This window comes from Strigops habroptila, chromosome Z, assembly GCF_004027225.2.
Source record: "Strigops habroptila isolate Jane chromosome Z, bStrHab1.2.pri, whole genome shotgun sequence".
In the NCBI taxonomy this organism is placed as follows: Eukaryota; Metazoa; Chordata; class Aves; order Psittaciformes; family Psittacidae; genus Strigops; species Strigops habroptila.
Genome location: NC_044302.2, coordinates 50,082,725 through 50,104,541, shown reverse-complemented (window position 1 = coordinate 50,104,541; position 21,817 = coordinate 50,082,725). Strand labels below are relative to the sequence as shown.

At 38.5% G+C, this 21,817-nt stretch overlaps 1 protein-coding gene across 7 annotated transcripts in view; it reads left to right on the top strand.

The window, feature by feature from the left end:
• GAK (cyclin G associated kinase) overlaps positions 1 to 21,817 on the top strand; it is a 74,238-nt gene that overhangs the window by 17,517 nt on the left and 34,904 nt on the right. For 4 of the 7 annotated variants that reach the window (XR_003989327.1, XM_030471342.1, XM_030471345.1 and 1 more), the window contains exons 6-13: positions 1,743 to 1,868; positions 3,016 to 3,123; positions 8,311 to 8,446; positions 9,019 to 9,131; positions 9,666 to 9,777; positions 11,956 to 12,079; positions 20,334 to 20,383; positions 20,477 to 20,625. Coding sequence is in view for 6 of the 7 variants with exons in the window: in XM_030471342.1 (XP_030327202.1) it covers positions 1,743 to 1,868; positions 3,016 to 3,123; positions 8,311 to 8,446; positions 9,019 to 9,131; positions 9,666 to 9,777; positions 11,956 to 12,079; positions 20,334 to 20,383; positions 20,477 to 20,625 (918 nt within the window). In the remaining variant the exon portion in view is untranslated. The remainder of the gene's footprint in view (positions 1 to 1,742; positions 1,869 to 3,015; positions 3,124 to 8,310; positions 8,447 to 9,018; positions 9,132 to 9,665; positions 9,778 to 11,955; positions 12,080 to 20,333; positions 20,384 to 20,476; positions 20,626 to 21,817) is intronic. The other 3 variants (XM_030471343.1, XM_030471344.1, XM_030471346.1) reach the window with 1 other exon arrangement.

Here is a 21,817-nt window from a genome sequence, read left to right as displayed (position 1 = left end):
ACCAGGGCTCCAAGGCAAGATTGAGTGATAGTTGTGCTGCAATAGGCAGAGACCTTACTATTGTCAGAAGCCAAATGGGGGTCATATAACTGTGCTACCCTTTCAAAAGGCCGAACTAAGGTCAACAGCATAAAAACCCGTGTTCAAAGTTTTGAACCTGAGATGTAATGTAACTTTTGGGGAGGGGCATAGCAGTTCGGAGTTGTAACAGTATAAGGATTCATAAACTTCTACAGTGCAGCCTAAAAACAAGTTCACTTTTGTAGTGGAGGCTGTTTCTGTTTTCTGTGCTTTTCTTCTCTTCCTTGTCAGTGTAATGCATTCTTTGTTCCTGAACTTCTTTGGATGAAGTTTGCACTTACAGTGTGTGTGTGTACAGCACTGTAAGAACCCAGCTAGTTACTGTGTTGTAAAAATTCTAAGCTAGTTAGAGGATGGTTTGTAAAATATCAGTGCTTCTCTGGTATTTTAATTGTCTGAATTTGATCTTTTCGGGATTTGCCATGCAGTGCACAGGTAGTCTGCATAACACAGGTCACAGAGCCTGTTCAGATTTCTATAAGCAGCTGGAATGTTTTACATTATTAGCAACCTTTACCAAAGCACAAAAACCAGAATGTATGTGTACAGAAGCTTGATCTCTGGTCTTAAGTATGACCATTTTTAGTGTCTAAATTTTGTACTGAATGCCTACACACCTTTCTTAGTGTACATGGAGATAAGCAAAGGTTATCCAACAAAGAAGGGAGTTCAGATTGCGCATTGAGATTGATACTTTAACCATCATTAACAGAGCTTGCGTCATCCTGTAGGGTAGTCAAAATTAATTTTATGGTAGAAGAATTTGGAAGGGGAACGTGTAAGGCAGGCTAGTAGTATGTTCTGAAAACTGAGGTTTTACAGAAGGATGTCCAGTTTCAAAGGGGATGTAGTTTCAAAGGGGAAGGGAAGACAAACCTAGTTACCTGAAGTGTAGTGTTGTAATGTTACTAATATACCTTTTGGCTTTTACACCTTTACCTGACTTCATGGAGAGATATACATATTCTTTTCAGCCCCTTTGTGATTATGACCCCACAGTACTTTTGCCCAATACCTACTTTTACCGTCTTCTTTAAGTTTTTTCGCTATTTCACTTAGCAATCCCAGGAGGTTGGATTATATGAAGTAGAAAAGAGGGGAATGATAAACTATTCAGGCAGCACATGGTCCTCAAATACCTGGTTTCTGTCTCTACAGTGATATCAGTGTCACAGCTGACTCTTTCTGGGGGTCCCCCAGTAGCCTGTTTTTCTATTTGAACCTTCATGTCTTATGTCTACAGGAGTTGTAACTTCAACTCCATTGCAGTTAAGCTAAGAGTGTTCAGTTTTATGCATTAAAATGTTCAGGTTCAAAGACACTGCTTCTGCAAGTGGTCCTTTGAAGAACTGACTTCTTATTAGGCACTAATGAAATGCATTTTTTTTTTTTTTTTTTTTTCTCCCTGGGGTTTATTTCCTGATCTTTTGAACTTTTCTTGCTCATAGTGTTTTTGGTGCTTCCTTTTAAAAGTTGGCTGGATTGCTACCATATACATCTACAGTACTGTCTGAATTCTTTGTGCTCCTGTATACAACGTTCAGGGCTAAAATGTGTATTTTTATATATATGCACAGGTGAGTCAATGTTTAAAAGCATGCCTGTTAGTATACAGGAAAAAAAAGCCATCTTTGATTTATTATTCCGCTTTTCTTTTGAAGGTCGAAAACTTGCTTATTAGTAACCAAGGGACAATTAAACTTTGTGACTTCGGTAGTGCTACAACTATAGCTTACTATCCTGACTACAACTGGTCTGCACAAAAGAGAGCACTGGTTGAAGAAGAGGTAAGACTATTTTAATGTGATTAATCTTAATATCAGCAGTGGATTCATTTAACTGTTGCTGTTAATCTGATATTGATTCATGGGAATTCTAAGACAACTGAAGATTGTTGCAGTAGTAGCGTTGTTTGTAAAGCTTTGGTTTTGTATTTGTGTTGCCAGAGTTCAAACACTGTCTGCATCTATAATCATAGCTCTGTAGCTGTATATACAAACACTGCTTCAACTTGAGCAATGTCAGTTCTGCAGTCTGGTGTGAAAATAGGAGTGATTACTAGAGCTTCTTCTAATTGCACATTTAACAGGAAGTCAAAAAATAGTTATGCCAAAATGATTCCCCCTCATCTGTTTTTCAGTTGAATGGTTTAAATAAAGAAGCGAAAAGTCTGCTCAGTGGAATTTGAATTGACAGTATGGCAGTGCCTCTAAGACTACAGTGACGGTGTCAAGCATGTAGTGTGTTTTTTGCAAAGTGCATTTGTTCTTAGTTTAGAGTTTAGAGTAATGCTGGTAAGTCTAAAGTAATATATCAACTGGACTCAGAATTAAGTATGGAGAAATACAGTGACCTTAAAATGCGTGTGTGCAATTTCGGATACCATAAGTCCCCCTGTAAGCCCCCCCTGTTTTGGAATCCAGCATCCTTGGAGAGCAACCCATTGATTCCTGGAGAAGAAATGACGATGATGTACCACTGTCTTGTATAGCCTATGCAAAAAGATGGTAGAAAAGGTCTCTTGGAAGATCCCTGTGAACATAGCTTAACTCTTAAGATGTGTCTACTCTGTCATTAAGTGTAATTAAGTCAAAAATACACATTGGAGCATGAATTCACTACTTGGTTTATTGGCTTTTTATTTTTCTGTATTTGTGTCCATACCTCTTTCTGTCTAATGTAGAACAGTGATTTTACTTAATGTGCATTGCAGTTTGGAAGGACTCTTGAATATCATTATTACTTCTTTGAGTACTGTCTTTATATGGCCTTATATCAAAGCTGTTGTGACTATTGCAGGATTCAGTTGATGGCTTCTGTCATCAAGTATTTCTGAAATTAATTTTCAAAGCAAGAATGCTATCCATTCTTTATGGGGAGCTGTTTCCTTGGTTGATTGTCATTAGAGCTTATTATTCAAGCTTCTGTTTAAAGAAATTCCGTCTTCTGCAGATCACAAGGAATACAACGCCAATGTACAGGACACCAGAAATGGTAGACTTGTATTCAAATTTTCCAATTGGTGAAAAACAGGACATTTGGGTAAGATATTTTTCTCTTGCTGTATCATAGCTGCTAATGTCATGGTGAAACTGATATTGCAGTCTTCATGTTAATTTGATTAAATACATAAAAACATTGAAATAAACACAGCATAGATTGTCTTACGTCAAAATAAACTTCAATAATGAACTGTGTATCTATTAAGAGAATGAGATGAATATTTGAGGTTTTCTCCAAGATGTAGCTTGATTTCCACTGTAAGAAGCAATGCTGAACTTTGTAATTCAGTAGAATTGTTGTCTAGTTGAAGCTTGCCATCCTAGATCCAGAATACCTGCAGTCCTTAGATTTAAATTCTTGCCTTTTGTGCTCTGCCATGTATGTAATCCTGGGACAGCCTATTGCTGAGTTAAAAACGTTTATGCCTAGGTACTGCATCTAGATGAAAGACAGTGAGGATGAGAGTGATGCAGAGATCATTCATGCTTTTCGTAGAAAAGGTGATAAATTGTTAATATTCACCAAAAATCATAAGCAATTAAAGGTAAATAAATTCTCAGTTGTACCTTTCAGTTGTGTAATACTGTAATGCTGAGGTATTTCCCAGTGACCTTGTGCTTAGGGACTTAGTTTATTGGATGTTTTTTACAGAGGCAGGTGTCAAGCTGTTCAGCTGTTATCTGTATTGGTAGTGTGTTAAAAGACAAATTGAGAAAATGTAATACTAGTGCTTTAAAAGTTTTTATTTGTAATCTCAGAACTTCATTCAATTTCTTGAATTAGTTACAAGATATTGCAGATACTCTTATTCAGCTTCTACAATTGTTGGCGATTTTCTTCTGGCATGTGAAGAAACACCAAGAAAAATGTATTTTTCTGGCCATTTGGTCACTTTACATGTGTTAAATACTGGTAGTCTAGGCCAAGATTACATCTAGTTAAACATAAAGGTAGAAATGTGTTTAACAAAAGCCTCACTTAACAATTGCAACTTATATTTTGCTTAGAATAATCTGCATCTGTTAGTGTTAACATGGTGGTTGTCTCCTGCTGTGTCTTTGGAAGATCTGTTCCATTTACCAAGCCTTTGTTGGAATATGTTGTTCTGTGTATTTTCGATTACACACTGGGTTCAATGAAAATGTGCAAAGTATCTGGCAATAGAATATCGCACTGTCTCAGGAACTGTAACTGATCTTGTAGTTTGTGGTTAGGATAAACAAAATAGCCTTCCAAAGAAGGCAGGTGGGGTGATTAACACTCCTGGTGATGGTCTGTATGCTAGTCACAGTGTGAGCCAGCCCTTCAGGGCCTCGGATGGCCCTTCACACATTCCCACTCTTACCAATTTCTGAAAAAGCAGAAGAGTAGGCTTTGGAATATGTTAGCTAAGGAACAAAATCTCAAAGTTGGGTTCTCCTTACCAATATCTGGTTTAAAAAAAACCCAGACAACACCCTCCTGTTCTCTCCTCCCTCCCCCCCCTCCCCCAAATAAACCCAAACGAAAAACCAAACCCCACAACAAAAACCTCAAAACACAAAACAGGAAAAAAACCCCAACCCCCACCTCCCCAGAAAATATCCTACAAACAAACAAACCTTCTAGTCAGTGCAAGACATCTAGCAGGTGACCTGAATGATCTCTTTACATTTCATGTAGTTTAATTTTTTTCAGGAAGTATCCAGGCTGAATCACAGTTGGTGTTTAAAAACTCAAAATGTATCAGTCCTGCAATCCTGCAATCCAAAAGTTACAGATAAAGCAGAGGGAATGAAAAGCATTCTCTAGCAATGAATGCAAAGATCAAATCTAAGCGGTCTATTCACTTCCTGTGTGTTCAGCTGACTTCCCCCCTGTGGCTGTGGATGCTGTCTTCTGATGTGCATGGTGTTGCCTTGGACTGTGTTAGAGTCGTTTCATTCCTCCAACTAAATTATGGTCTGCCTTACTTCTTTGTAGCAGAGTAGGTGGTACTTCCTGTACTCTACTGCTGGATTAACTAATATGGATTTATGATGCTTCAGTGTATACATTATGGAGAGCTATATGTCAACAGACTGACAAAAATCTACTTGCTATGCAATAATACAGAATTAACATATGCAGTTTATTTCTGTCCCTGCATTGAGAGACTCACCAACTAAATATCAGACCTTTGAGACTTCAATAACATTCAGATCTTTGAAACTCTTCCTAGGATAAATTGACAATGAATGAGAGTTGGAGGTGGTGCACACAGAGGACTGGAGACAGTGAGCAGATTTCTTAGCTAATGCCTTCACTGACTCGTCTTATTTGTGAGGGCTATAAAAGTCCATATGCTGAAGGAGCTAAGCTGGGGTTCAGAAGAACTTTGAGGAGGAATTTTCCAGTCCTTTGTGTAAACATTTGGAGGACTTGGATGCTTTATAGTCGAACTTTCATAGGCCAGATGGAACATGATTCTATTACTGTGTTACTACTGTGTAATTAAAATATGGCACAGTTATACAGTAATAACAGTAATCTGTGAACTTATATGAAAACACAGAATATATATCAACTTACATTTATTTAAGAAAGAGATGAAATTATCCTAACTAATCCATAACATCCAGACTATTCAGAGATTAGAATTCAAATCTGACTTCTTGGTGGTTGTTCCCTTGTGAGGATGCACAGGTCTCAAGGTTGGGTATACCAGGGTATTTGAAAGTTCCCAGGATTGGTAGTCCTGGTTTTGTGATTTATGAGACTTGAATGAACTTGTCTGAAAATGTTCTTAAACATTATTTAAGAATTGAATAGCCTTCTGATTGTAGAAAGTAAAGATGCCATCATTTCAGGCTTATTTTCTTCAAATCTTTACCAGAACAAGTGTTTGAGAGATTATCTGTCCCCCTTTTTGAAGTGTCATTGAAACTGATTAACGTTTAAATGCTTACGTAGCAGGTGCATTGCATAATGAGTTAGAGATACAAAAGACTGAATTCTGTCTCCACAAATAAAATGAATCTCCTTAAAGAGCAGGATGAAGGTATGAAAGCTTCAGAGCCTCTTTATAAGAAAAATCTCTGCTCTTGAACGTGTTTGGTGTTGCAGGACTACTCATTTTTGTACACTGTGAAATTCATAAAATGGATTTATTATAATTATTTTTAAAAAGACAGGAGTAGAAGAATCTCTGAACCTGAAAAATTCCATAAATGGGAAAACCCCCTCAAACCTGTTTAGTAGCAGAACTGCTGCTTGGAGTTCTCTAATTGACATGCCAAACAAATGAATGTCTCGCTAAGTGTTCTGTCTTCAGAGAAACATCAAGAGTGTGAAGCTAAAAGGGGTTCTAAATTTCTAAAGGAGTGTGAAACTTATCTCTAGAGCTCTGGGAATATATAGAGTTGCATAAATCAGCAGCTGATGATTGAAACCTGTAATTTGCAAGCAGCATTAGGAAGCTTAATCAATTTCATAGTCTAAAATTCTGCTTTAAATATTATTGCCTGAATTAAAGACAGCACAAACAAGAACAACCAGCCAATAGGTCATGAATCAGAAAACTTGTATTTATAATTTCTTACCATTCTGTGATAAGTTTCACATAAAGAAGGTGGGTGTTGCAGGCCTCCTTTTGTTCACGACTGTGGGGACCTTGCAGTTTCCTCTAGGACCATGGTGCTATCTCATAAGATACAAGATAAGGTGTATAGGTTCAGGATAAGGTGTCTCTTTGTCATCGGGTCAATATCCTTGTATAAAGTTGTAACACTCCTTTGAGTGGTGGAGGAGGAAGAGGGCAGAAGTGTGCTTGTGCCCTGGTCCAGGCTGCAGCTGTCAAAAGCAGGAGAACCACCAACTGTAGTAGCCACCCTCTGTTAATATGGGCAGCCCCTGTCTCCCTGCCTGGGGCTTACATCAAGGTTGTCCATTCCATGCCTCCTTGATGGCTGGGAGACACCCATCCGGGACAATAATGCTGGCCAACCACAAGCATTCTGCCCACTTACATGACCATTGCTTCACTAGGGCTAGTGGCAGGAGCTCAGTCCCAGGGTACCCAGTGAAAACAGAGCTCCCTTTGCCCATGGCCTTGGGGAGCTTCTAGCTCCCTATAAGACCACCATGGGGTAAGAGCTGGTGTTACCTGTTCTGCAAACTGTTGGCAACTCTCCAGCTTGGTGGCAGAGGAGGAAGAGGACTGCAGTGTGCTGTGGTCTGGTGGTTTCCTGTCTGGATGTCCAACTGTAGTTCAAAGTAACCACTGTCCATCACTGCAGGCACCCCCTTTTCTCTGTGCCCTCCCTTCCCTGTCCTTCCTTATCTGGCCATTCATCTGCCAATCTGGGCTCACACAGCCCTTTTTATACCCATATTGGGCTGGCAGTATCACCAGCTGCCGCTGCCGATATTCTACTTGCTGTGACACCACCTATGTTTCACAGTCTATGTACTGTTTGCTGGGTAAAAAACCTGGATGGCCAGGCCTGAAGAGTGGTGGTGAATGGAGTTAAATCCAGTTAGTGGCTAGTCACAAGTTGTGTTCCTCAGGGCTCATTACTGGGGCCAGTTTTGTTTAATATCTTTGTCAGTTAACTGGACAAAGAGGTTGTTTGCATCCTCGGTTTGTAGATGATAAGAAAGTTAGGTGGAAGTGTTGATCTGCTGGAGTATAGGAAGGCCTGTATCAGCAATAGTGTGACCAGCAGGGCCAGGGCAGCGATCATCCCCTTGTACTCAGAACTGGTGAGGCTGCACCTCGAGTACATTGTTCGGTTCTGGTCCCTCACTACAGGAAAGACATTGAGGTGCTGGAACGGATCCAGAGAAGAGCAATGAAGTTGGTGAAGGGTCTAGAGAACAAGTCTTCTGGCAGAGCAGCTGAGGGAACTGCAGTTGTGTAGCCTGGAGTAGGAGATTGTAGCAAGATAGGTGTTGGTCTTGTCTCCCAAGTAGCAAGTGATAGGACAAGAAGTGCTTGAAGTTGCACCAGGGAGTTTAGATTAAAGGTTAGGAAACCTTTCTTCCCCAAAAGGGTTGTCCAGCATTGGAAAAGGCTGTCCAGGGCAGTGGTTGAGCCACCATCCCAAGAGGTGTTTAAAAGATGTATATTTGTGGTTCTTAGGGACGTAGTTTAGAGGTAGACTTGGCAGTGTTAGGTTAATGGTTGGACTCTGTGATCTAAAGTGTTTTTTTCTAGCATAAATGATTCCACAATTCTCTGAAATATTTCTGTCTAACTCTGTGTAGGCTCTGGGCTGTATCCTGTACTTGCTGTGCTTTAGGCAACATCCCTTTGAAGATGGAGCTAAACTTCGCATAGTCAATGGGAAATACGTGATCCCCCAAAATGACACCCGCTACTCTGTGTTTCATGATCTCATTCGTAAGTTTACAATGTTACTTAATTTGATGTCTTCATGGATGCATTTTATTAATGACTGTTGTTAAACGTTGTTGACATGGGATGATGGAAAAGCTTAACAGAAACACCTTCTTGATTTGTTAAAAATTTTAATCCATTATCAAAATTTTAAATGAAACTTGTTTTTTTAGTTCCACTGCCTGTCTTGCTTAGGATCTGAAAATTGTCCATAGGAACAACTAGTGTTTTGATATAGTTTCTTTGAACTTGCTTTAGAAATTCTATTCTCATTAGATTTTGAATAGATTACTAGAAACTTGAATATAAATATGTCTCCAACTCTAACAGGATTAAAGTTACTTCTAATGTTAATCATCAACTGATCCTAAAGTATATTTGAAATACTCTTGACTGAAATGGTGTTATTTCATGGATACCTGTTATGACAATTGTGGTTATGGTGTTAGCAGTTGCTTTACTGTGTTAGATGCTTGATTACTTATTGCACTGGAATGCCCTGAAGAAATTATTAATATATGCTGGAAGAAAAGCTCTGAAGGGTTTCTGTTACATTGTCTGAATCTCTTTTTTAGGCTCTGCTTTGAAGGTGAACCCCGAGGAGAGACTGTCAATCACTGAGCTTGTGAATCAACTGCAGGAGATTGCAGCAGCTAGGAATGTGAATCCTAAATCCCCCATCACAGAGGTAAAAATGTCTCGTAAGGAGTATTATTGATTAGGTCTCCTTTCTCTCCTCTTTTATCCAGTGAGTGTGAGTTTAGTAACAGGTGTCAGCAGGTGCCCTGTTCCTTAGTCTTTTGAAAATTTCACACTAATTTGTTTTGAAATTCAATTGAATTGATCTGCATCACTTTTGAGGCACATGACATGCAAGGAGACTAGTTGTAGTTCTTACTATTTGTTGAAAAACTTCTCATGATCTTAGGTCATTCTTTGGTACACAAGTGCTCTGTTTAACATGCTGTGTTTAGTCATAAGTGCATAGGAAAATCTAGTGTATGAGAGCTCGGCCTACACTAACTTGAAACCTGCTTAGCTATCTTTTGTTCAATGCTTAATTTTCACAAAACTGCAAGTGAATCGATTAGTTTATCTTAACTTCATGGCTTTTTCCTAAGGTTCAGCTTGCTTGTTCTCACCATGTAAAAGTAATTTACAAAGCATAACAAGTTGGCTAACTTGACAAGAAAATACTCATAGTGACTATTAATCTTCTCAGCTCCTGGAACAAAATGGAGGCTATGGAAACAATGCTCAACCTCGGATATCTGTGACCTCCATTTCACAGAGCTCCAAGCCTGCAGGACAGCTCAACAATATGTACAATGCAGGTAAGTGCAGAAAGAGACAACGTCTTAGCGTAAAACCAATTGCATAACTTCTGAGGGGTAGGGGGGAAATCTTTTGGGGGTTTTAGATATCTTGCACAAGTACTAGCTATTTTGCATTTATATTGCTGTTTCTAACTTTGTTTTATTTTTCTCAGGGTTTGGTTGTATGTTGATACATGTAAAAATGTGAATTTCTGAAGTTCATTGCTGGGCAAGATGAAATTTGTTTTCCTATGTAAAGTAATTGAAACTGAAATGCATTATTGACCTGTAGATGTGGGAGAATTGAAACAAGTCCGCTCAAACTTGTTGAAAATACAGATACAATAAGCGGTAATATTCTTAAGAACAAGAGCAGTGGAGAAAGTAGTCTTTAGGTTATAAAACCAAATAAAAGTGGCTTATTTTAAACCCCAAACTTCCAGATTCAGTGAGGCAATAACATTTTAAAGTGTCTTGTGTGAAGTGGAGAATTTAAGATGAGTTTAAGTTCAAACTGTTAAAAATCTTCTAGAAATGCTGTATTTTAACTGAAAACTTGTTACTTTAGCAGAAGTTACAGAAACCAGTACATATCCTTTGTGTACAATATTGGATCATTGGTGTAAGAAAGTGACAGTTGTCTTTGCTTTCTAAGAAGAACTACTTAACATCAGTTACAACTTAAAAATGTGGCAGCCATTCTGTGGCTTTTGATAGAACTATGCTAAAATGGGCTTGGTGTCTAACTGTTGAGAAAGTCCAGTAAAGAACTGCAGAAGCAATTGCAGGGATTGAACTATGGACCAGAGTAGTTCATTGATGTTAAGGAGTCACTGACTTGACATGTATGTATTTTAGCCTGCAAAAAGCATGTATGAGGAAGAAATACTTCTGTAAGTATCTGGGGTCCTTCTCTCTCTCCTGCTTTCTCCCCCAGAAGACTATTGATGCCCCTGTGATAGTTTGAAGTGCATCTAACAGTGATCATAGTCTAAAGCTATTTAGTGTTGTCACTTCCAAAAGGCTAATGTCTGACAGCCTCAAAAGTAAAAAGCAGCATCCTAAACTCAGTTTATTTGCTATCTAGTCAGTACTCTCAGAAATATTTGGTACTGCCTTGAGTGCAGCTAATTAGGGAGTATTATACAGGGAGGCCTTCAGGAGATGGTTGCACCATAGGATATCAAAGGTGAGAAGAAGTTGTGGTTCCATCTGAGGAAAAATAATAGTTGGACTAGCAATACTAAATTGTCAGCCAAAACATGTCTCCAAAGTGACACAATTAATAGCTGACATACCCATTCTGTGAAAATAAATAGTCCAGAGTTGATTCAGTTGAAAATAATTGCACTTAATATAGTAGAGAAAATGAGAAGCTTGGTAGGCTTATTTGCATCTGCTGTCTTATTAAAAAGCAATTTCTGCACCCATCATATATATCACATGTGGATGTGGAACACTTCAATTAATGTAGACGATATCAAAGGATTATTTTGTACTGTATTCAGTTTTCCTTCCAGCTTGATATTTCTTGCTTGATATACTGAATTGCCAATGAGACAAAGGATATTAATGTTCCAGGGAAACTTTTAAAATTGGGTAATATTTATTGTGGTAATGTTACCTGTCTATCAATTTCTATGGAAGAATCCCGCTTCCTAATAGGATTATAATCAAAAGGCTGTCTGGCCATCTGTTTTGTGCGAGAATGAGTACTGTTTGCTATATACAATCGCATTAATAGGGATGTTTTGCTGGGATGGTGTGCTTGAAAAGTAACTGAATTATGACAGCTGCTTTTGAAGCCCTGCATTAAAATGTGTCTACTGGGGGTGCTTAAGTAGATTTGCTAATGATAAGCTGCACTATAAGAGATTGATACTAAAATAAAAAGGCAATACTTTGCTGCACTGGCTATATGAAATAAATGCTTTACTTTCAGAATTTTTTTACCTTGTTTTGTCTTAAATGCAACAGTCAATTACAATGTGTTAAGTAGTTTGCTAAACTTCTTGACTTCAGGAAGTACTATTTTTGGATAGGTCATAGTTACGCAGAACTTTAGAACTCTGAGCCTTACACAAGGTGTAGCCTGTATGTGCATTCGCTTCCAGATTTATAGGCAACTTGCTTTAGTATGGAGCCCATTCCAGGATATGACTTTAAAGTACAATTATTTTTATTCAATTACTCTAGGCCTGACCGTTGCGGAATGTGACCAGACTTACGGAGGGTTCTTTGATATTCTGAGGGGTGGAACAGAGCGATTTTTCACTAATATTAAGGATACATCTTCTAAAGTTATCCAGTCTGTGGCCAAGTGAGTAAAAAACCCCAAACCACCAAACTTAAATTGCGATGGTAAGAGTTCTAAATGAAGGGTCAGGAGCTTACTCCAGAAATGATCAAATTCAGCATCATTTTCCAAGTATGAGCTCTAAGAGCTGGTAGCTAGCCATGAGATTTTAAGAATGATATAAATGCAAGAGTTTCTTTAGCAATTATATACTAGAAATGAGAATGTTGGGGGCAAAAGGCTGTTCAGAAGTACTACTTTTCCTGTTGCATTTTAGATACTAAAGCTTGGAAGAGATGAGCAGGTGGGGGCTGGATCAGGTTGGAGAGGTGTGGACTATCATGGTTCAGAATGAATGGATTGAATTAGAGCCTCCATGTGTGAGAGACGAAGGAAAAAATGGTGGTGAAAGGCACAAATAAAGGGAATGAAGGCAAGAAGAAAAACTGCAGGGAAACAATTTTTGAGCTCTTCTGTGCAGTTGCAGGTGGAGTCCCATGCCCTCAAAGAAAAGTGAGAGAATCTGCAGTTTATCTCCTTTGCCCTGTATTACATGGAAAAAGACTCTCACTGTTTTGATGCATGTGTTCTCAGATACCTCGTGTGTGATTATTTTTTTTCTAAGCAGATTTTCAGTCCCAATCCAAATGTTTCTAGTACCTCTCTGTGATCAATATCAATCTGTATGACTCATCTATTTTTAACTCATAATAAAACTTTATGCAGTGTAAAAGTTTTTTCTTAATTCTAGGAAGAACAGGTAAGTCACTACTGAATACCATGGCTGAACTAGAGCTTCCTAAGGAATACTGCACCTTGTCCCTCACTGTACGGTTTGTGGCCCTTTAATTGGGATACTGTGCTGTGGCTTGTGAAGTCTATTATCTGCCACATGTCTTTCCGTCACTGAATGTAACCTGTGCATAGTGCACTCTAAAATGTTTGTAATGATCAGGTAAGTTAGCTCTCTAGATGTTGCACCTCTGTAGCCAGTTCAGGTGCATTTTTAACTGTTTGCTCTTACACTTAGACTGTTTCAGCTTACTATGTGTGGGTTAGAAAGGTCAGGTCCTCTGTTTTGTAAAAGTCGCAAAAGCTATTCAGCTTTGGTTTGTCCTTAAGCTTTCTACAGAAGCAGTAGCATCAAACTTTACAACCTGAAGAAACTACACTGACTCAAGAGAAGACAGGGAGGTGTACAAGGAGAATGAGCTGTTGCATGATGAAAAGTGGTGACTTGTTAGCAGCTCAGCAGAACTGTAGGAATTTCATGTATGAAGTAACATGATGAGCTACGACTTTTAAGCAACTGCTCTCCATTTTATTTCTTTGACATGTGCTGTCTTGCAGGCTTCTGTTCTTTGCCTCCTTGTATCTGCTACCTTCTGTGGAACTGATCTTCCTCTCCCCTTCTCTTCAGTCCTACTTCTGTTCGTTTTGTGGTATCTTGTTAAATGAAATGTACTTTGTGGGTAAAACATAGAATGTTCTGCAGATTCTTTGCCTTTGATGGCTCTACTACTCATAAACTTGAAGATACTTAATTCCTTATCTTAAATTATGCCAGTTTTGCTTAGATTAAGTTTCGCAGCAGAGAAATTGCTTTTCTTCCTTTGTGATGTATAACACTTAAATTCTTCTTTAACAAAGTTATAAGCCCTATTTTCCCATGCCTGTGTTCCTCTATTAGATCTTATTCTGATAGTGGATTTTGATTGTCCGCTACATGCTTCTGAAGCACTCCTGCACTTCCATTTTCTCATATTCTTGTTTCCACATGACTTTCTGGATTGTTGTGCCTCCAACAGTCATTTATGTTTGAAGAAGTTTTCTTTTCCTGCTCTTGCAAGTGGCTTCTTCCTTAAAGCCACTGGAAGTTTTAATGACTTTTTTTAATTTCTTATTGTACCATTTTCCCCTTTTCTAGTAGTGGATTAGGAGCATCTAAAATTGACTTTTTAATATGGAATTCCTTATGCTTTGCCTGAACCTTATTTCTCTTACCTAACTTGTGTGTGTGGCTTTTTGCTTTGTCTGATTTCCTTTGGTTGCATAGTAAGTGTAGTGTGCAAGGAATGAGGTATTCTGCATTTGCAGAGGTCATCTGGCAGCTTCTGAAGTGTAGGACATTGGTCACTTGCTGTCTGAGAAGATGCTGTTCAGTTCACATGCTCTTCTTTACTGTTCCTTGTTCAGATTATGGGAACTGCCCAAAGTCCCGCATCTCTTAATTCTAGAGTTACTATGTGACTTCTAAATTCCTAGTTAGTGTTCTGTGGCTGAACTATATGCTTGGCACATTAGTTAGAATCCCTTTTTTGACAAAAATGGGAAAGTGTGATTGAGATGTAACTTGAGGCTCTTGATTCCTGCAGAGACCCCCATGGCAATATTGTTTATACCTTAAATTTGTGTGGGACATTAGGAACTGTTGGAATGTTCTAAACTGCTTCAAACCTTACTTGGCATGATTATTTACTTTTTGGTAGCGTTTAAGCCTCTGTGAGGAGTGTGAGTGCTATTGGAGATGTCTTAGTGCATGTCTTTGTGGAACTTACTAAGTATTAGGAAAAAAAAAGTTCTTTAATTTCCATTCCTTGATAAGGCTTTTGTGTATTTTGAATCTTAAATGTATTTGACAGCTCACTGAAATGGCAGGACATGGAATTAACATGAGCAATACTTAATGTTATGCAGGACCTAAGGTAGTCCCAGGTTCTTTAACGATTAATATTCACTGTGCTGCTGAGAGTCCCACCATTGGGCTTGAACATTCTTAAACTATTTGTGCTTTAACCAAACTGAAGTGTTAATTCTTTGTTTGCAACTACTGTAGGGCATATCTGTTTGTCATGATCATTCTCTGCCTTTACAAACTTGTGTTGTGGCTACAGCCAATACCATCAGGGATATGAGAATACCTGTTTTACAGTTGCATCCTTGACTGCCTTTCCAAAACTCTTCAACCAACATGAGAGACATTCTGGACAAACGAAAATGTCTCTTCCCTGTGCATTTTCCTCACCACACTTAAGCACTCCGCGTGTTGGAGTCTGTCGTCTCATTAGGTAGGCGCTCTCCTTACTTATCATTGCTTTTCTGAACGTGAAGTTATTTCCTTTTTCTGCAGACAGGCTTCTTTCTCTCTGAATACAAACTAAAGTGGAAGAGTTAGTGTTCTGTAGTTGCTATAGAAAATACTTTTTTTCTTCTCTCCCATAGCTGCCTTATCTTGATTCAGATTTGGGTCTCCTTTACGCTAGTAAGTGATAAAGCCTGAAAACTAACATGTCACAGGCTGCTAGGAACAGGAGAGTGAATGAGGGCCATCTTGATTGACCCCCAGGCCACCTCTCTTGCAGGTGTTGCAGTCTCTGTTACAGATTCAGGTAAGGCAGAAGCAGTTCATAGCTGTGTGAGAGAGAACACAGAGCAACAAAGGTTCAGCCCTCTCTTGATACAAACTGACTTAAAAGGAAGTACTAGGGTGTATACACACCTAGAGCAGATATGCATTGCTCTGTGAAGGGACCCGATACGGCAGAGCAGCGTCTGTGTAGAAAGGAGATTTGTTCCAGCAGATGTACCTGCGTGTGCCTGATATCTCAGCCTGCAACCACGTGGTCTCGACATAGTTCTCTTCTGTTCATCTTGCTTGTGATGCTGCTAGGCTGTTGACCAGCTTTTATGCATATTGAGGTCCGCATCCACACAAATTACAAATGCATTACCAAAAAACGTATCTAACTGTTTTCAGTATCAAGTCTCCACAGGTATTGAAAACAGCATGCAAAACTTAGGATCAGTCTTGTTTTGCTTTGTCAGAACAATCTCTTTCACTGAAGAGATAATGATCTAATAATCTAGGGAACAATTAACTGCCTTTTATTGCTAGCTTTCATTGCTTCTAAGGTAACTTTGCTTCTGGTTTGATGCTGCATTAATGTTTTATTTCATGGAGTTTTGTGTTGCTTTGGGTAGTTGAATGATTAATTCAGTTTTATGAAGTAAAACCAGTTGGCAGTGGATTGATGTGGATTTCTGTTCTGCATTTCTTCCTGGCTTTTAAAAATTAAACTGCAAAATTAGCTAAACACGCTAATGAATAGATATTTTTCTACTCTTGTGAGTGTAGAGATGTCTGGAGGAAGATTGCATAGTGTTAGAGCATTATTTAAGCAAAGATGATGGTTTCCGTGCTCACATTGTAGCTGTGCTGCTCAGTCTGTCATTTTTTATTCTTTCCCATCTTCAGCTGTTAGTAACACAAGGTAACTGTACACTATTGTAGAATTTTGTGCTGTATGCTTGTTGCGTGAAAAGGGTAAAATAATTTGGCAGAAAATAAACCCCCTTGCTTTCCAGCTGGTCCTCAGATATTAGAGGGGCTGGGTGCGGCTAGGCTTTGATTCTGAGTGATGCCCAATTTGTCACTATCAGTCCGGTTGCATTCAATATATTGAATAATCACGATTCCGGATGCACTAATAGTGCACTGCACCTTCAGTCTAATCGTGCTCATGAACTAGCACGGCCACACTGAGGGAGCTGGTTGCCTTCAATGAGAGATTTACGATTAGCTACTTAAACAGTGCAGTTTATTAAAGCAACAGATACAGGTTCTTGTGGATTGCCAGTGATAAATACACTGTCTGCAAAAGCACGTGCAAATAATAAGGTATACAACCGCGCGACAAAGTTATGAATAATACAGCCTGGCTTTAAAGTATAAAAGTAAAAAGTAACTCTATATAGAGATTCCTAATTTTCCCGGGGAAGCACTGGATACAGTGCAAGTCTTACCCAAAGGCGTCCCTATGGGGGGGAAGAAAGGTCCAGCCCGTCGACCGGTCCCAGGAGTTGAGAGTAGTCAGCTGATGGGGTCTTCCTCGGCTCGTCCACGATGATGCTTCCCCAAAGCCCACCACTTTTTGGGTCATTTTTATACTATTTTTCACTTTCAAGGTGGCGCTTGAGTGACTCTAGTCATACATACCTTTATTGTTATTGGTGTAAATTTTCCTCGCTTCGCTTTTAAAGGTATATGCCACAAAAAATTCAAAGAGCGTGCTCAAAGAGGGGTGGTCTCACTTTAGAGGTGGGTAGCATTGGAGGTGGAGGTGTGTTTTCGTATTAAAATGCATTATAATGAAGTAAAGTTCACACAAAGGACAGCATTTTGTCAAAAGATGACAGACCGTTGGCTCAGGGCAGCAAGTATGCAGCTTATCAGTTTTAAGTACCACCTAGTTCCCATCTCTGCTGGTGTTGGGACAGAGTTTGGCCACAGAATCTCCACTCTGCTCCATCCTTCGTCAAGCAATGTTGCCACGGAAACCGCTGTGGAGTGAATTCCTGGCATACTGCGTGCAGCTGCATCTTACCCTGAAAGTCTGTTTTTCCTTTATGTGTGAGCAATGCTACATTTTTAAATATAAGTTAAATTTCTAAATCATATTCAGTAATTATCCCACAATGCTAACTAGTTGATTTTGTGAGGTTTTAATTTTAATCTAATTTTTAACTTAACTTGCTGGAATGATTTTTTTGTTTAGTACTAGTTATGATCTTTAATGCAGCTGTTCTCTGGCAAGATTGATAACGCCAACCATTTACACAGTGAAAAGTTTTTAACATCTAATTAAAACTTCTGATTTTGTTAAGGTATTTGCTTTGCAAAATGAGCATATCTTCTTTGCTAGATTTCCCACTAGACTTCTCGCTAAGTATCTTGGAAGTTGCCTAGTATCATCGTAAAAGTGACTCAATATTGGTGTCCTAAAATACTTTCTTGTTTAGGTTAATTAGAGCTTTAAAAAGCACACTCAGTTTTTCATGTGGATCACAAGCCAGAAATACTCCGTGCAGTCTTTTGGTTTGTTTCTGTGTTCTTCTACTCTTATCACCTGCCAGCAACATCACTATGTAGATGAAATTTCTGCTGTTAACAAAATGAAAGACCTTATTTCTGATTTATAGTTATAGGAATGTTGTAACTAAGTAAGTAGGAATGCTTACCAGTTTTACACACTGATAAGCATTCCTACACTGGAAATGTTAAGGAATGCTTAATAGCACGTAAAATACTATTGGTTTTGTTTGTTTGTGTTTTCTTTAAACTTCCTGCCATTTAAAGCAATCTCAGTTACCAGTCTGACATGAAACACTTCCCTAAAACCGGAGTGGCTTATGTTCAAGCCTTATATTGAAATAGCTCTGAAATAAAATTCAAGGAATAGTAATTTAAGGACAGGGTCACATGTCTTAGGATACTTGCGCTGGTATTGCAGTTGAGCAGCTACATTTTAATTAAGCATTCTGATGTTTTTCCAGTTGTGACAGGCATACAGATTTTTTCTGCAAAATAGCAAGCTTGAGTTGGCTGTGCTGTGTTGTCAACATACCAAGCTGCACTTTTTCGGCAATGTGTGTATGGTGAGGTCCGTGGTCCTGATAATTTTAATTTAGACAAATGTAAAAAGCAAATCTGAATTTAATGGTGTTGCTTGTAAGAAGTCAGTATGTGAAAGTGTTCCCAAAGGAATGTGTGAGCATTGTCGGTTTTTGTTCTTAAGGTTCTGTGCTTCTTTTTCTAGTTGCTCCTTATCTTCAGGGCTCCTTATCTTCAGTGCTGTAACACTGATGTTATAATGGTTCTCTGTTCTCAAGCTATTGTATTAGGTGATTCTTTATATCAAAAATAGTTTATATCATTAGAATCATCTGCATGTTTTCTTGCTTGAAGTTGGTGGGTGTAAGCAACAAATAATGATTGACACTTCGCAATCTTACGAAGGACTATGCTCATCAATTTTAGTAAGAAATCGTGATTAGCTCTGAATATAAATTTCTGCCTTAATTACTTTGGTTGCCACAGTGTTATCAGTTGAACGATGTGATTAAGTTACGTCTTTCCAAAGATGAAGAATTTTGAATAGTGTTTACATGGCCATTTTGTCTACCTCCTCACGCAAGATTTTCCAAGGTTGCTTATTTTTTTGTGTGTGTGTTTTTTCTAGTGAGATTCTCAAGCTCCCTTCTGGTGATTTTAATTCCCTTGAGGCCTTGGGTCATCATTGGGTGTTAGGATACTGATTATGCCATTCTGCATAAATAACTCTTTAATGTGTTATCTTTCAGAACAGTTGTTCTTGCCTTATCTAAAATCATCTTCCTAATCCTTGTAAATTCAATAATCTTATAACTAATTCCTCCAGCCTCCTTCATTTTTAGTAGGAAGCAGTAAGGAATCAAAGCATAATGTTCTTTCTTGATGTTTCAAAATTTGAGTGCAGTATTTAGGTCTGCTCTTTCAAGCAGTGTCTTGAACCTTCATAGTGATACATAAGTATTGCTTTGAAAGTGCCTCTGCATTCCTTAAACATGCATCATAGGGATGTCTAAACCAAATTCTGTAGGTGAGGTTTGTTCTTACTTTGCCAATCAGGAGTGCAGACTGTGTGATTATGCTCAAGGGTCTGTGTGATTGTACTCAAGAATGTTGGCCTGCACTGGGGCTCTTCAGTCTTTTTCTCAAGCTTTTTTTATCCTGCTACATAGAATCCCTGTAAACAAACAAACATTATAGTGGTCTCGAAATAGTAAATTATTGGCATAATGTGGATAATCAGGTAATGATGGAAGGAATAGGCCTAAATATATAAAAAAAAAAATAATCACTGGGAAAGTGTTTCAAAAAGGCTGCTCTTTAAAATTGTGCACAACTATATGAGAAAGATAAGTAATGATTAATGCCTTGCTTGCTGTGGGAGTTTTGGAAGTGAATTTTTTGAGGAATGAGTTAAATGAGGATAGATACTCAGGTATCCTCTATTTGTGTGAAATCCAGAAAATGGGCAGCATAGCCATCTGAGCCAGATCGTAACACGCCAGAGTTACATAATTTAATGTTTCAACAAGTAGTCCTTGTTTTAAGCATTGTTTTCCTCTGTTAAAGATGTTAATGCATCCTCATTGGGCTTTCATACTGTTACCTACGATGAATGTTTATCAGTAAGAGCAGGGGCTAGAGGAATGAGTTTAACATTGAAGTCATATGTACAAAATCCCCAGAGATGGTTTTGTTGCAATTGATGTAAATGAGTAACTGTTCAAATACAATGTCTGTTCTGAAAAACTTGAAGTGTGAGGTAGCAAGCTTCAGATGGAAGAAATGACGCATTCATGGCAGGGAGCGTAGCCTGAGAGACCTGGGGTTTGGACTTTTGGCTTGAATGGATTTATTTTCCAGTATTAACTCCAATTTGTTCTGTTTCAGTTATGCAAAAGGAGACTTGGATATATCATACATCACTTCCAGAATTGCTGGTATGATGACTATATGTGTCAAGAATAATTTGATTGCTCTTAATATACAAAAAAAGTGAATACTTCATCTGGTGTTTGTTGTTCTGTCTTCAGTGATGTCCTTTCCAGCTGAAGGTGTAGAATCTGCCATCAAAAATAACATAGAAGATGTGCGGTTATGTCTGGACTCTAAACATCCTGGCCACTATGCTGTGTACAACCTCTCTCCAAGAACATACCGGCCTTCAAGATTCCATAATAGGGTTTGTATAGTTACTGATTTTTTTTCTGTAAAAGGTCTTTCAACACAATGTCTTGATTGTAGCTTCAGTTTTTTATTGCGAAATATGTTAAAGTAGGCTGTATAATCAAAAAAATGACAAAAGAATAAGTATAAACATAAGGTCAAAGAGTAACCTGTATCTGCGTGTCTTTGCTTTCAGTCCAAACTTAACTGATTAAAGACTAATCTTTAATCTTACTGATAAAGTCTGTGTTTCCTAGGTTAGTAATATCTTTGAGAACATATATAGGTACCTTAAATTTTTCAGGTCTAAATGGAGAATACTTAACATAATTGAAAATATTACTAAAACATCAATGTCTTCTAAATTCAGACGTTTTCCTTTATCAAAAGTGGTACTCCTTTGACTTATCTGCTCAACACATTTACTGGGCTTTCTCCTTTTCTTTCTACATACCATTTGACTCCCATATGGCTCAGCCCTAGCTGACTGCTTGTTTCTACTGCCTGAAATATTGGTATAGCTTAGCTGATCCTCCCTTAGTCTTTCTGGCTATTTGTCTGATACTAAAATGAAGACCTCTGCCTAATTCAGTAACAAGGTAGTGAGGACTACTTGTTAGGTGCTGATAGTGTCTGCTCCTAAATACACCTCAACTGACCTGTAAGTAGCTCAACAGTGGAGATTGTGTTGTGAATTGTCTTGACCTGGACACATTAGACCTCACCTTAAATATTCCATATTGATCATGCCCCTTCCTCACAATACTGACTGCCCAGAGGAGAGTTTAGAAGCGTTATTTGTTACAGGGAACCCTTTTTGGGCCTTATCCTGAAGAAGTCATCCTTAGCATTACTTCAGTTATCCAAGTTCACTTAAACTGTCAGGCTGAGGTATGTTTAATGTATTCTATCTACTGCTTGTCATTCCTTCATTTTTTTCCCCTTGTAAACCTCCTGTATAATTATTTGGAGCAGGTACCTCAAAACATAATCTTCAGCAATACTTTTTAGCACTAGATTGCTGGAAGGTCTACTGAGGCTGACAGTGAACTGATTTATTCCTCATCCTACAAAGGTATCCATCTCTGTTTTTGGAATGGTAAATTCTGTAACTGGGTAATTGCTTAACCTAGGGATGATTTTTCGGTTAAGCAAGTCTTAGGTTCCTATACGCTGGTATTCCTGATGTATTGGTACTGTGAGTGGTA